General features: G+C 41.2%; 1 protein-coding gene across 8 annotated transcripts in view; it reads right to left on the bottom strand.

Moving 5' to 3' along the window:
* The window catches only part of PLEKHA7 (pleckstrin homology domain containing A7), a 271,523-nt gene that overhangs the window by 83,903 nt on the left and 171,300 nt on the right, over positions 1–16,320 (bottom strand). For all 8 annotated transcript variants that reach the window (XM_042445987.1, XM_042445983.1, XM_042445984.1 and 5 more), the window contains one exon: positions 7,970–8,081. In XM_042445987.1, coding sequence (XP_042301921.1) covers positions 7,970–8,081 — 112 coding nt within the window. The remainder of the gene's footprint in view (positions 1–7,969; positions 8,082–16,320) is intronic.

Genomic DNA, 16,320 nt, shown 5'->3' with positions numbered 1-16,320 from the left:
AATCTAAAGACTAGCTGTTTTCCCCTCCATTTGCCTATGTTCTGACCTTTTTTTTTTTTTGGATCCCCGCTTGCAATAGAAGTGAAGGAAGTTAGACCACTGGACACACTCTAGGGTTTTTCTCTTAATTTTGGGCCCATGGCTCCAAGCTAAGAGGGCTTGAATTCAGCATCGCCACATCATCCCCATACAAACATGCCAGAACACTTAAAATCTACAGGAGAGTTTTTTTCTCTTGATCCTGTCACCACTGCAGGCTCTCTTGGTGAGGACACAAAAGAAAGCCTTCTCAAGTGGCTGCTCCCACCCTCGGAATGCCCAGGGAGCTATGCTAGGCTGGCACCCTCCCTGCTTTCTTTTCCCTGGCAGGCAAATACATTTCTGTTTAAGCAGGCTTTTAACGGAAAAGCAGGGAAAGGTTTTATTGAAATCTGTGTTTTATTTGTATTGCTTTAAATCATTTCTATGGCTTATAAATTATTTTATATTGTATAAATTTATATTGTGTAAATTGTGCTTCAAATGTTATTAAGGTATTTTAGCTGATTCTCTTTGGATGCTGCCTTGGGCCCCATTTTGGGAGAAAGGTGGCATATAAGTCAAACCTCATCCCATCATTTCTAACTCTTTATAAGGTTTCAAGTACCAACCTTGGAAAGAAGCTACTGCAAAAAACATATGCAGTGGCTGGGTGAGCTTTGAGGGTGAGATATAGAAGAAGATCCCCTCTGATTTTGGCGATGTCATTGACAACTTGGAGGGAGACCCTCAATAAATCCTATGACCTCAGGAACATGCTTCTAGCCTAGGATAATAGGATTGCAGATTTAATTCGCTATGGAAATTGAAACATTTAGGTTTACTTTGTGGCATAGCCCTCAGATTCCCATGCTCCTGCCTCAAATCCAGCAGTACAATGCTTTATTTGTGGGCCTCACCTTGAAAGTCAGCCTATGTGCAGTTGCTTGCAGCTGTGTATGATTAAGCAAAAAGTAACTTCCCCTGATTTCCCTATTCTGATGCAGCTCTCAGTGCCCTAAGGAACAAGGTGGGGCAGGGGCAAACTGCAGTAGGGCAGGAGCCAGGGAAACCTCACTGTGTGTGTCAACTGAATTATATTTGATCACATTAAAATGCAAATTAAGTATACATAGAAAGGCAAAATACATAACAAGTAAGGTTGTTAATCCAGACACTGAACAAATATCAAACTAAAATGGGATGCTCTGGACTTCTTCCAAGGCAATTTGAAAATGAGTTGAGTTGCTCTCTTCAGCCTACAACTTTTTCTTCCCCTGAAAACCTACTTCACAGAGCATGGAGGCAGATTGCCCTGGATGAGTGGATGGAGGCAGAGCTGTCACTACAGGGGTGTGGCCTGCACCAGGTGACAGCCTAAGTGGGTCACACCACTGCTCCTCAAAGTCTGCTTTGGCAGAAACAGTCTGTATAATGTTTGTTGGCCCAGGTCTCTTTAAAATGCTGGAGCTCACACTGCAGAAAAGAAGGCATGGGACATCTGAATGAGCAAACCCTCTCCTTTCTTTGCCTACTGAGCCTCAAAAGTGGGGTGAGGAGAGCTTTGAGTCCCTCTGAGAAGCATTCCCATTTTCTGTCCCACCAGCTGCAGCCAAACCTGGATCACATTTGGCTACGTCCCTTCCTCTTTCTCCCCTCCCACCAAAAGAGGTGAGGCTGGAATGGAGAGATCTTCCCCCTTCTACTTCTCCCCTCAAGAAAGGCTGGAGGGTGGGAAGAATGAAAGTTGAACAAAAGTGAATCGGGAGAAACATGCATGTGCCTTCCCTCGCAAATAGCTCTATACCACCTATCTCCACCCTAATAGGTATGAAGTTGGAGGGCAAAAGCTCTGTGTGTGTGAGAAAGAAAAAGAGAGAGAGAATAAAAATGAAACCGGACAGCACAAGAAGCTGCACAAGGTATAACCTGCTGGAAGAGATTTGACATCCGAATACAATGTCTGAATTTAAAAGACCATTAAAGACCTGTCTCTTCCAGCAGGCTTATCCAAACGATTTTTAAATTGTGAATTTTGAATGATGAATTTTAGATGCGGATAGTTTTAATATGTGTACATCTTATTTGTCTTTTTAAACTGTTATTAAGGTATTTTAGCTGATTCTCTTTGGATGCTGCCTTGGGCCCCATTTTGGGAGAAAGGTGGCATATAAGTCAAACCTCATCCCATCATTTCTAACTCTTTATAAGGTTGCAAGTACCAACCTTGGAAAGAAGCTACTGCAAAAAACATATGCAGTGGCTGGGTGAGCCTTGAAGGTGAGATACAGTGATTTAACTGATGTTTGTCTGTTGTTATTGTCCCCACCTTGATCCATGTGGAGAGGCAGGAAAGAAATTGTTATTAGTATTAGTATTATGTGCCCTGGAGGCAGGAGAGATTCAAAACCCACCCATCTGCCAGCAAAATAAGTACCAGGTCTGTACAAAAAACAATGTGTGTTTGTAATTGTATGTGTGCTTGAAACCCTGCGGCCCTGGTGATGGGTTGGTTTCAAATCCTTCCAGCAAAATGAGTACCAGTGGCACATGTGTGAAAGCTCTACAATTCCCAGGATTCCTTCAGATGGATTTATGCCAGCTAAATTAGTATCAAACTGTTATAATGGTGTGTATGCATTGCATACATCCTATGTTGAATATAATTGGAGTAAATTATTGCAGTTTAAGAAGCATTCAGTGATTTGTCCCATCTAGAGTAGATCCATTTCATCTATGGGATGTACACAAGCCTTGACTTAACTAGTCTTACTGCTTCAGTGGGTCTGCTTTATTTGGAATGAACAACTGGATTTAGACCTTTGTAAGGAGATATTTAGGGACTGTACAGACAGGCCAAAATAAAGCTGCTTCGGATCACTTTTGAGGTATGCTGTTTAAATGTCCTAAGGAGTGCAGCTTTGGTGCAGCTTCTGGTCTCTTAAGATGTGTGTGTCATTTAAACAGCATACCTCTAAAGTGACCCAAAGCAGCTTTATTTTGGCCTGTCTGTATGAGTCCTTCGGTACTTAAAGGGGATGTCTTCTCAATGTTTTGCTTTTCATTATTTTAATCATAATTCACAACCCCGGGAAGCTTCTAGAGTAAAGACTGATCAAGTGGAATCTGTTTATTTCTTTTGCTATAATCATAAAGTCCATTAATTGGAGCCATGTGTAAAAGCAGTATACACTGAATTGCAGAACAGGATGCTTCTGAACATATTCTGTACCCAAGAATATTTTTCTTGGTATAGTAGACCCTTTGTATCAGTGGACTTGCCATCCACGGATTCCAGCATCCGTGGACGGCAAGCTCACATGGGTGAGGTGGTGGCAGGAGAGGAGAAGGAAGAGGAAGAGGCACTGGAAACAGTGTCGAGGAACAGGAGGAGGGATTGGCAGCAGCGGGAGGAGGAGGAAGTGGCAGCAGGGAGAAGAGGAAGAGGAGGAAGGAAGAGGAGGGGAAGGTGGAAGAAGAGAAGGAAGAGGAGGAGGAAGCAGCGGCAGCAGGAGAAGAGGAGAAGGAGGAAGCAGAGGTGGCAGAGGGAAAAGGAGGAGGAGGAAGCAGCAGCAGCTGGAGGGAAGAGGAGAAGGAAGAGGAAGAGGAGGAAGCAGCAGTAGTGGCAGCAAGGAGAGGAGGAGGAGGAGGAGGAAGTAGCGGGAAGAGAAGGAAGAGGAGACAGCCCTCTGCCACCCCTCCTAGTGAGAGAGGCGAAGTGAGCTTCAGACAGTCAGGGTGGCCAAGTGTCATTGTCCCCAATGGTGGCATGGCCACACCACCACTGAGTACAATGGAACTTGAGCCTCCATGGATTTTGGTATCCACGGGGGGACCGGAAACTGAGGGCTGACTGTACTAATTTTGAATGGGTTGAAACCCAGCACAGTGTAATGGTTTGAGTTTTGGACTAGGATACTGGTGGACCAGGATTCGAATACTTGCTCTACCATGGAAACCCACCAAGTGACCTTGGTCAAGTCTCGGGGAAAGGTAAAGGCAAACCCCTTCTGAAGAATTTCTGTCAAGAAAATTCCGTGGTAGATTTGTCTTAGGGTCAATATAAGTCAGAAATTATTTGAAAGTGCACAAAAACAAAAGATTTCAAATTCAGAGCAGTGCTTTTATAAATTACTCCTGGTTACTCTAAACTTTCCCTCTAGTTCAGAATCAATTTGGATAGTAAAAATACAATTTATTATTGTTGCTTTTAGACATTTGGGTCCCAGAACTCTTGCCAACTCTTAGGAGCAAGTAGGAGGAGCTACCCGATCTTACAACCTGATCTGCACATAGGCACAGATAGTCTTCAAGATGTGAATTCTCTCAGCCTCAGAGGAAGGCAAACTTGATGGTTACTAAAATGTACGTTCTGTACTAATCAACTGGGTTCAGGACAAAATGACTGTCTATAAAAATTTTGTGCAGTGTTTCAGCAGAAAATGTATCCTTTTAAATAAAAATATCCCTGTAGCTATAACCATAAATACATTTTTGTATACTTATCTTATACTGTATCAATTTACCTACAAGACTAAAACTCTAAGCTAATTACCCTTTTAAACCTTGTAATGCACATACACCCGTCAGAGATGTCATTATTACCTAATTACAATGACACATTGAATCATGTGCCTGCAAGCCCTAGAAGCATGTGCTGTTATTTTAGTGCTACTTGTGTTTTATAGTCACTGATTTTGTCAAATTACTAAGGATTCTGTATGGTCGGGAACAGGATGAGAACTATGGATGGGGTGTGACACCATTAGCTATTCACTGTCACCAAATCTAGTGATGCCACTACATGGAGGAATCTTTTCCCTCTTTTTCTGATTAATACTCCTTCTGAATGGAAAAGTTACTTCTGTTCACTGACACCTAGTTAGAATTCAAGCCATGTCTGGTTTGTTGTGTGCAATGTTGAATGAAAAATCACTATCATATTAAGTTATGCTAAAACAGATTCAAAATGGGGAGAAAGAGCCTAGAAATAAAGGCTACTCTGTGCAGGGAAGTATTATTATTTTGTGAAAGGAAAAATGGCATTATTTTGTCAAATTATATCATTTTAAAAGTTAATCTGACATAATTTGACAAAATATAATGTCCGCCAAATGAAAATATTCAGACATGGGATGGAATAATGATATGCCCTCACCACAAAAGTAAGCAGCCATGTGGTGATAAGTTACAATATTATGAGGAAGAACATTATGCCAAGTTTTAAATATGTTTGTTGGGCCCTATGAAGGATGCTGTGGGAACAAAGACAGTGCCACATTTGCTCTTAATGACACTCTACCAAAAGATGGTTATAGGTAAAAGCAGGGCGCAGTGCATCTAAGCTGAAGAGACTGCTTTTACAAAATATGGAATAGACAGGTGGGAAGAAAACTGGAAGTCAATACTATAAGTACTGTAGTGCAGAGGCCAAGAAAACTAGGGATTGGAAGAAACAGACCCAATGACCTGGGGATGTAGATAACGAAAATTTTGACTTGTGTGATAGGTTAGACCAGCTTAGACCAGAGTTGAAATAGAAAAAAAATTAGCTTCTTAAGGACTGCAGAAACGCTAAAATAGCTCTGAGGGACCTTATTGGAGTAGGAGTAATTACATCCATCAGTCTACATAACTGATGAGAATAAAATGAAAATATATCTGTGACCCCTGGATCAACATGTATGTCAGATGATAGGGTAGAACATTTATTTATATGTATTATATCTGGCCAGGATCCAACTGGGTACTTCATCCTGATTCCACTGCTCTCACCAGAAAGACCAACCTCTCATCCCTCAAGCAACCATTTCTGAACATGCTAAAAACCTGATCCAGAGGTATTCCCAGCCCTGTACAGAGCAGGTTTTTATGATGTCTAGAGGGCTGTAGGAGAAATGTACAGTCGGCCCTTCTTATACACGGATTTTTAATACACGGATTCAAGCATCCACGGTTTGAAAATGTTCAAAAAAAGTACAGTATACATTTCAAATATCAAACCTTGATTTTTTATAAAGACACCATTTTGCTATGTCACTATATTTAATAGGATTTGAGCATCCATGGATTTTGTTATCCACGGGGGATCTTGGAACCAAACCCCATTGTATAACAAGGGTCCACTGTATATCCTGATTCCGGCAGAAGCAGTAAAGTGCCCAACTGGATCTTGCCTTATGTTTGTATTAAATTGTTTTGGATCAATTAGTGATTTGCTGTAGATGTACATAGGTAGTTCACCTTTCATTTCTGGCCACCACATGCATACTGGATCCTTGCCCTTCCTGGCTTCTGAAAGCAGCCAGAGGGGGACTGACCGAGTGGGTAAGGGTAGTGACAAATGCCTCACTGCAGCAAGGCAGATTTCCATCCTGTCTAAAGGAGGCTGTGGTGAGGTCGTTACTGAAAAAGGCCTCCCTGGATCCCACCATTCTGGATAAATATTGGCCAGTCTCTAACATTCCATTCTTGTGCTAGGTTCTGAAGCAAGTGATGGCCTCCCAGCTTCAGGGGCTTCTGGATAAAACAGATTATCTAGATCCATTTCAATCTGGTTTAAGACCTGGTTATGGGACGGAGACATCTTTGGTTGCCTTGGTGGATGACCTACACAGAGACTTGGACAGGGGAGTGTGCTCCTGTTGATCCTGCTAGATCTATTGGCCGGGGCCAGTTACAGGGAGCATGTAACTCCCTTGTTAAAACAGCTTCACTGCCTACCGGTTCAATGACGGGCATAACTCAAAGTGCTGGTCAAGGCCTATAAAGCCCTACACAGCTTAGGTCCAGACTATTTGAGAGACCATATCTCCCCATATGAACCTGCTAGAGCCCTAAGATCTTCAGGATCTCTCAGTCCCACCAAAATCTCAGGCTCTCTTGATGAGGACATGGGAGAGAGCCTTCTCGGTGGCTGCTCCCACCCTCTGGAACTCCCTTCCTCGAGGGACTAGGCTGGCCCCCTCCCTGCTGGCCTTTTGACGGAAAATAAAAATATATTGATATATAATGCATAACAGGATGGCTTTTATGGAGCAGATGCATTTTTAGTTATGTTTTTAATTTTTGTATATTTTAATGTGATTTTATATTGTGTGTAGATGCTTTTTAATTGTTTTGAATTTTACTGAAATTGTACATGTTTTGTCTGTGAGATGCCTTGGGTGCCTCCAGGGAGAAAGGCAGCATATACACTCGTCCCTCCACATCTGAGGATTTGACTTCTGCAGCTTTGATTATTCATGGATTTTATTAATATATTCTCTCTAGGAATATCTAGGTCCTCCATGGTCAACTTTAACCAAAGGTCACACTGAAGGACTTAGAGATTCCCACACAGAACACTGTACTTGGCATTTATAGCTCCTCCAGTGCAATTCTATGGCCAATGTCTGGCAGATGTTGACCACAGAGTAGCACTGGAGGACCTAGAGATTCCTAGAGAGGTATTCTCTCAGGTACAAACATAGTGTTTTTGTTATTTGCGTTTTTCCACATTCATGAGGGTCCTGTGCCCCTAACCCTAGTGAATACGGAGGGACAAGTGTAAATAAAATAGATAGACAGACAGACAAGACAGACAGGTAAGTTGTGATCAACAGTGAAATAAATGGTATAACCAAACACAAGCACCAAAAATATTGAAAATTTCAAGTAAATATTTATGGTCGATAAATATTCGGAGTATAATTGAAAGAAATGTTTTCAAATAACAAAAGGAAGAGAATAGACAAGAATGGCTAAAATGAACAAGAAGCTTCTAGTTTAAATCTCAGTTCAACTATGAATTACTATACGACCTGAAAATGACAAGGCCTGTCTTGTTTGTCGGTAAGACAAAACATTCGAATTGCCTGAATGCCAAGCTCAGCCATTTTATCTTTATAAGAATTTAAAAACCCCAAGCAGACCCCAAACAAACTCACAAGCAAAACACCACAAGACTTACCTTAGAGCCAGGTTTTGCATCTACAGTGGATGTAGTTACTGCAGTAGATGTTTCACTGACCATGCTTGAGGGTCTTTGGTTTATTTGATGCTTGGACATATGTGAATTCTTCCTAGAAAAAGAAAGAAAGGATTACTTGAAAGGTATTTCATATTTTTCCCTAGGAGCTATTTTTACACCTTCCCATAAAATTGTAATCAGCACAGATTGCACTTCTAGGCTTTTCCACAGTTGCACCAATGCAGTAAACTGTTCAGTTTCACCAGCCTTTATTCATATACCACAACAAAAAGAAGCAGGTTCAGTTCAGTCCATCCTGCAGTTTAACCAACATCACCATCTTTTATTCATTTCAGCTCTGTTCATTAAGGTGGCTCACATTTAACACATTTCTAAATTTTAATAGTGTAAGATGCTATTACTATCAGTAACTGTAGTTTCCAGCACAACGTAAGTCAGGAAACTTTAGTTAATTCTATAATTTTAACCAAACTCTGTAATTATAGGGAACTGAACTACAAGCTATCTTATTTAAATGTTTCAACTTTCAGAATACCCATCAGATAAATTGCTATATAGCTTAAGTACATTCACTGAAGGAGACTAATCACAGATACAGGAAAGGGTAAATAATGCCTGCCTTACTGGGAATGCATTGGATATGGGATGAATGGCACATCAATATTTGGTGCTGTGCTGAAACTGTTACTGTAAGACTAATATTAAACAAAATATCAGCTATCCAGGATGTATTTTAGGCTTAGACTTAGCTCTGATAAGCAGAGAAGTGAAGGATTGGGGGGGGGGGGTCTTGGAGATGTTTCATCCACAGGATCGCTATGAGTCAGGGCCAACTATAGGGTAATTAACATCAACAGTGATACAGCATTAGCCAAAACCATTCTGGCCAACAACTGTTCAGTATGCAATTCATAAAACACGGAGTCTGGGTGCTCTTGTTATAGACAGGCCAGATTTGGATAGAAGGGAAAAGGGCAATTCTCAGAGTTGCTTCCAAGCATGCTTCACTTGGGTTCAGCAAACAGGCTCCTTGGTTTTCTAAGGAGCCTATGGTAATGAAGTGCTTGGGTAGATGACTACAGTGATAGTGCAGAAAGATTCAGGATGATTCTGACCGAAAATGAGTTAAGACTCATTTCAGAACCAACTTTGCAGCAGCAAGGGCAGCTGTCAGAGTCATTCTGCATGGCTCACTCTGTCACATTAAAGTTAGGCCTGCTTGATCATTCTATAGTCATATTGGAGCTTGGGTGTAAGGGGAGGGAGCTAAGTAGTGCAGGGAATTGTTGCATGTGCACCAATGTCATACTGGTTTTTTGTGGGAATGGAATGTGAAGGGAGGAGGGAGATGAATCTGGAAAGCATATAGAAGTGAAACTTAGCTCATTAACTCAGATCTGGCAAAGGATGTGGTACCGTGCTGATCTTTTCAGTAAACTCTTTCTGGTTTCCTCTGTGAAGTGTGTTATTTAGTTAGATAGAAGTAGGGCATTACAGAAGCAAAGAAACAATTCTTTTCTGCCTCTGGATGAGCTTAATCTCATCCAGGACGGCTGTTCCAGGTAATTAAAGGCTGTTCCGGGTACTACATCCTAGGACTCAGACTCCACATTGAAAGTAGAGATAACTGAGGCATGCACGGGTCCATTTCTGATGGATAAGTTTCCATTTTTTTAACATGATGATGCGGACAAGTGGCTTGGAGAGGAGAGGCCAACCACTTGTCTGTTAGACTCATGTCCACTCTGGCTAATTAAAGCTGCCAGAGGAGAACAGTCCACTTGGCTGGTGGAGGTTGCAAATGCTTCTTTGAAAGAGGGCTATGATCCAACCTCTCTAAAAGACACAAGTGTGGGATCTTTGTTGAAAAAATGTTCACTGTACCCCACCACCCTAGGTAACTATTGACTAATCACTGGTCAATACTTACTTAGAAAGGGGAGGGCTATGTTTTTCTGCTGGAATACTTGAGACTTTTGTAAGGACAAAAGTCTAGCACACAAGGATAGAAGTGTAAATGTACTGACTGCAAAACTTTGCATAGCTTTGTATGCTAAGCATGATGAACATACTCAGAAGGTTCCTTTGGCATCTGCCCATTCTGCTTTTCCTGCTGTCCACAGTAAGCACATGAAACAAATACAGAATACTTTCTAATATTTCATATGTCTTTAGGTGGGTTCATGTGCATGAGTGAAAGGTATTTTCTTTGGGGAGGGACAGCATGCATATACATGTAAGTTTCACACATGCACTGCTGCTAATCCACAAATAAGGCAATATTATGCATTATTATTATTATTATTATTATTATTATTATTATTATTATTATTATTTTACTATACTCAACCTGATATCTATCTGCAAGACATTAATAAGGCTGAACTGAGACTGAGTTTAGAACAGGATGTAATATTTGGCAGCACCAAAACTAATAAGCAGAAAATATGATGGTATGCTACTGTATGCAACCATTTTGTTGTATAATCAAAATAAATTTTATGACAATCCCTAGACATAATGAGGATAGTAACTGCAGCATTGAACCTAAGAATACAGTAGAAGAAAATCTATCATGACCAGAAGCCTACCCAGCATTCTGTTTCTACAGTGGCCAATGAGATGCATGAGGGAAGCCCACAAGCAAAACTTGAGTGAAATAGTATTCAGTGATTTGAAAACAGCTTCTCAATAGCATCTTCTCATTCATGTTCCCCCAGCAGTGGTATTGAGAGGCAGATTATCTTTGATTCTGGAGGTGTTCCAGGTGAAATAGGCCCACTGGAGTACAACTGATACTTCAAGTGTGACTCCAGACAGAACTGGAGTGCAGGGCTTTGGGGAAGGAAGGCCTAACAACTTACCAGAACAGAACAGAGAAACGTGGGCTGGGGTCTTTTTAATATACAGTGCTGGTGTCTGTATTTTCCAGTATCATACAGCAGAGGTAAAGGAAGGTGGTGGTGGGGGACCATTCCTGCTCCAAGCAACTTACTCCAATGCCTTTTGTTTCTTCATAGTCAATTTACATGTGATATTTTCCCATGCATAGTTAAGCTGGTGGAGTGCCCCAACATAACCCCCGTCACAGTTTACCAGGGCTAATGTATGTACAATTGCTATCTCACAACTTCAGGCCTAATTTAACTTATTCATGAGACTCAGTCATATACAGCCAGAAAGGTGAGGTATAAAAATCAATGAAGAATCAAATGAAAATCACCTGAATGTATATTATTATTATTATTATTATTATTATTATTATTATTATTATTATTATTATTCCTAGCTGTACAGATTGTACATTCTTGCTAAACTTGCTTTTGTTGTGCACATGGTTTCTACCTTTGGAGAGTATTCAAAGCCGTATATGTGATAGCCCCATCTGACATCTGAAATGGCGCAAACTACAGGAACCCAGTACTTCCTTCTGTTACGTAGAAGAGGGAACTTGCTTCCCCAACTACCACAGCTGAATGCATTTCTGTGTTATCTCTCATAACTGCTGCAGAAAAACAGTAGAATGCATATTCTATAGCTGTAATTAAAATTATGCATATGCTATCCATTTTTATGAGAGCCAATGTGATTTAATATCACAAATTAACAATTAAAAACTCAAATTAGACTCAAATTAACTATTAAAAAAGATGTTATACATATATGCACATAGCTCAAACACATATACACAAACACTCCCTGATATCCAAAGTCAAGGTGGCTGCCTGTCCACCCACCAAACTTCCCTTTGAGGAGAGCTTTTAAAAAGCAAAGCAGCCCCAGGCAGGCTGCAAGTAGAGCAGCTGCATACTCCATACAAAGAGAAGTCAGACCGACATGCACAGAGAGGGAACACAAAGAGAAGCAGTGCCTCAGAGAGAATTAGAGACCCCTTGCAGCTCCCTCTGCCTCCATGTTGCTTGGGTTGATCTTGCTTGTAGATGTTGCTCCCCAGGTCCTAGAGTTGCAGAAGCAAGTGCTGCTGGTGGAAGAATACCCATCCCATTTGATGCTGACTGTTGTGCTCTCTCACATTTGTTGTTCCCTGCAAATCTCTCTTCCCATTTGGCAGCTCCTTCTGGCATGTCCCTGCCATAGTGCCTCCTTCAGTGTGTTTTATTTGTATGTGTGTACACCAGAGGTTGGCAACCCCCGCCCGCAGGCCCGGTCCTGCCGCCGCCGCCACCTCCTCCTCCTCCACCACCTCCTCCTGGGCCGCATGACCGCACTGTCCTCCTCCTCCTCCACCGCGTGGAGGAGGAAGAGGAGGGCCGTGCAGCCTGGGGCAGAGGAGGCAAAGGGGGAAGCCCTGCGCGGCCCCGCACCACCCTCCCTGCCTCCCAGCATCGCCCACATCCTTCTCCACTGCCTCCTCCGCCCCGCCCCCAGGCCGCACGGTGCATGGAGGAGGGGGGAGGAGAAGAAGGAAGAGGAGAAAGAGGGAGAGGAGGAGCAGAAGGAGGAGGTGGTGAGTGGCCAGAGGCCTCAAGGTTTTTTAAATTTAATTTTGTGTGCTTTAAGTGCTAACGAGCCTCCCTTGCTTTGACAATGATAGTGTGGTGGTGGTGATGATGATGATGATATGAGTCAGCTTGAGAGGCATGCAGGCACTGTTTCAGAAGCCTTCCAAAATGTGTTTTGGGTGCTTTTAATGCTAACAAGTCTCCCTTGCTTTGACAATGATAGTGTGATGATGATGATGATGATGATAATATGAGTCAGCTTGAGAGGCACGCAGGAACTGTTTCAGAAGCCGAGAGAGTGTCACCTTCCAAAGTGTGTTTTGGGTGCTTTTCATGCTAACAAGTCTCCCTTGTTTTCACAGTGATAGTGTGATGATGATGATGATGATGATGATGATGATGATGATATGAATCAGCTTAAGAGGCATGCACACACTGTTTCTGAAGCCAAGAGAGTGTGACTTTCCAAAGTGCCTTTTCTGTGTATTTTTGGTTCTTTAATGGTGATATTGATATCAGAAAGCCTCTGAGGCAAGGCCAATGTAAATTGCTGTGATTTTTACAAACTCATGCACAGTGAAGAAAAACCAAAGTCCCTTGACCAAGTACACACTTCTGAGAAGTACACTTGGTGCAAGAATGGTGAAACCACCTTGACATGTTCAATATGCATAGCCATGTTAAACCATGCTAAGTGTTAAACCCAAGGGGTTTGGTTATGGAATAAGCCTCTGAAATATACAAGAGGCCACGTTAAGTAAAGCCATGTGAAATGCACAAATGTGCTGTTGTGTGTGTTTTGGAATGCAGGTTGGGGGTGTTTGGCCAGAAAGGGACCGAGGAGGAGAGGGCGGGCACATGCCGCCTCCTCCCCGCGGGGCTTCGGTGGAAGCTCCGCCCCCGGCACGCGGCTCTGCCCCCAGAGGGTGGAAGCTCCGCCCCCGGCACGCGGCCCCGCCCTTGGAGGGTGGAAGCTCCACCCCCGGCTTCGGCCCCCCAGTTGTCTGAGGGACAGCAACCCGGCCCCCGGGTCAAAAAGGTTGCCTACCCCTCGTGTACACACTGTAATTGAGTGCTTCTCTTCCTGCCTTTCTTTCCCTCTTTTCTTCCTGAGTGAACCCAAAAAATATCTTGCTCCTCCCTTGAGCAACTGTCATGCTTCTCTGGGAGTCACACTCCCACTATTTGACAAGTACTGATTTAGTTGGTTTGAACATAATTGCCATGCTAAAGTTCAGTTGCTGAGATTAGATCTCAGACCCTTATTCACCTCTGCATGGTCCAGTTTGTTCTGTCCTTTCTGGTTCGTGTTACATTAATATAATTTTTATATAATTATACACAATTTTAATAATTTGCTAGCAAATTGTAGTCAAACTAGGAAATTATGGTTTGAGCAAACCATCACTGGTATACAAACAGAAATGGAAATAACAGTTTGAATATTTCCCCCCTCATTCTGGTTTTGAAATCAGAATAATGCTATGTTACAAAACAGGACAAGAGAGACAGGATGGTTTGCATGTTGGACTAGGACTCTGGGAGTCCAGGGTTTGAATCAGCCATGGAACCCACTGGACAATCTTGGGCAAGTCACACTCTCTTAGCTTCAAAGGAAGGCAATGGCAAACCTCCTTTGAACAAATTTTGCCAAAAAAATCCTGTGATGGGTTCACCTTGGAGTCACCATAAATTAGAAATTATTTGAAGGCACACTGCCACAGCCACTGCCACCACAAAACAGGACATGTAAGAGAAAATCTGACATAGGGAGGGAAGGAATGAGGAGAGGATGCACAAAACTGGGACTCACTACATCCTAAGTGATAAAGTATGCTTGTTTAATATTTGAGAAATAAAGTACAAATTTTCAAGATCTGTTTTGTGCAATGCAGCTTATTATTCATATGCAAAGGAAAAGAGAAGGGAGCACTTAAAGCATTTAAATAATTATTAAATAATTAAACATTATTTAAATAAGATAAAATCCCCACTGCAGTGTTGTTGTTGTTGTCGTGTGCCTTCAAGTCATTCCTGACTTATGACAACCTATAAGTGAACCTATTAGAGGGTTTTCTTGGTAATATTTGTTAAGAGGAGGTTTGCCATGGCCTTTCCCTGAAGCTGAGAGCATGTGACTTGCTCAAGATCACCCAGGGGGTTTAATGGCTGATCTGGAAATTGAACCCATGTCTCTAGAGTCATAGCCCAACACTCAAACCACTATACCACAAACTTTAAAGATCTGTTTTGTCATGCAGCGTTATTAGTCATATGCAAGGGGAAAGAGAAGACAGACTGCATTATTTAAAGAATTTAAAGAATTATTATTTAAATAATTATTAAATAATTACAGTATACAGTCGACTATAAGTTGACCTCATGTATAAGGCGAGGGCAGGTTTTGGGGTCAAAATTATGGATTTTGATATGACCTGTGGGTAAGTCGAGGGTAAAACTCAGGGGCATACAACAAAGGATCTAAAAGACGAAGCAAAGGAAAACAATGCCAATGAACTTACACAATTCCAGAAGGAATTGTTTGTGCTCACACTAAAGGCTGGAGGGATAAGAAAGTAGAGGGAGGTCACTGTTTCCAAAATTACTCTCTTGCCATTCACCAGGGGATATTTCCTGTTTTTTTTAGTAAGAGTTAAGGTAGAATACTTCATTGACTTGTGGATAAATTGACTAAGGTTTTTTGGATCAATTTTTTGACTTAAATTTCTAGACTTATACATGAGTAAGCATTATTTAAAGCAGTTTTAAAAAAACACTGCAGTTTTGTAACCAAAGCTTAATGCCACTACACCACAGGAAAGTGGATTGTTCATCTCTTAGAAGCAGGCCAGAAAACAACAATGAAGTATTGTTTGGGCTCAGAGGAAGAAAGCAGATTAAAAAGAAAAGGTCTTTGGAGGACAAGGAAGATGCTTAGTTTTGTCAACAGAAAAATGTTGCCACATTATGTTAATTATCTCTTGCAGAATCGAGTCATAACATGCTGGTTAAAGTCAAATTTAACTGAACACATCTATTTAATAAACGTTAATTAAGATTTTATATACTAAGAGTTATTTTCACAACCTTTACAAACTACTGAGATATGCAAGATTAAAGGAACAGAAATTTTGCATTTAAATGCCAAGTGTCAGTTTAAAAAAATACTTTTTACCTTTTTGGTGAATTCAGGCTCACACAAGTACGTACATAATATGTAATAGAAAAATAAGTATTTTATGCCATAATTAGATCATATAATATGCCTTACAAGTGTAATTTACAACAGACCTCTTCCTTTGTTAGTTACAGTTTATTCTCATTTTCCAAAGGTTAAATACTGCCAGCTAAAAAAGTGTGATAACATGGATGAAATGTTAGTTCTACATTAGTATATTTACCAATTGTGACCTCTATTTCTCCAAACTAAGTGATGTTGCCAGACTATAAAGATTTAGAAAACAATTTAGACAAAAGAATTTTTAAATAATGAGCACAATTTGCAAATGGAAAAAGAGGAAATGCAAAATGAAGCCAGAACATACAACCTATTACTGGACTGAAATCTCACTACTCCTTATCTGTCCTTAACAGACCCAAATGAAAGGTCTGACAAATTGTCCTGGATGTTCCCATGGTTATCACTAATATTCAAGAAAAGAATAAATGAAATATTAGCACTTACGTCACTGCTCATTAGTTTTACCACAAAACAGCAAACTATCAGAGGAAAACAGTTAGTGAACATGACAATCAGTATCGTGGTTTTATTCAATCCAACAGCAGGTTAGCCTCCAACAACTGCTTGGAATTCAAATAACGTGTATTCAACCATTTAGCTGATTCAAAACTCAAAGGATGTACTGT

The sequence above is a fragment of the Sceloporus undulatus genome, chromosome 1, assembly GCF_019175285.1.
Source record: "Sceloporus undulatus isolate JIND9_A2432 ecotype Alabama chromosome 1, SceUnd_v1.1, whole genome shotgun sequence".
Taxonomy (NCBI): Eukaryota; Metazoa; Chordata; class Lepidosauria; order Squamata; family Phrynosomatidae; genus Sceloporus; species Sceloporus undulatus.
Note: the sequence above shows the minus strand (reverse complement) of the source record. Positions and strands in the feature narration are given on the sequence as shown.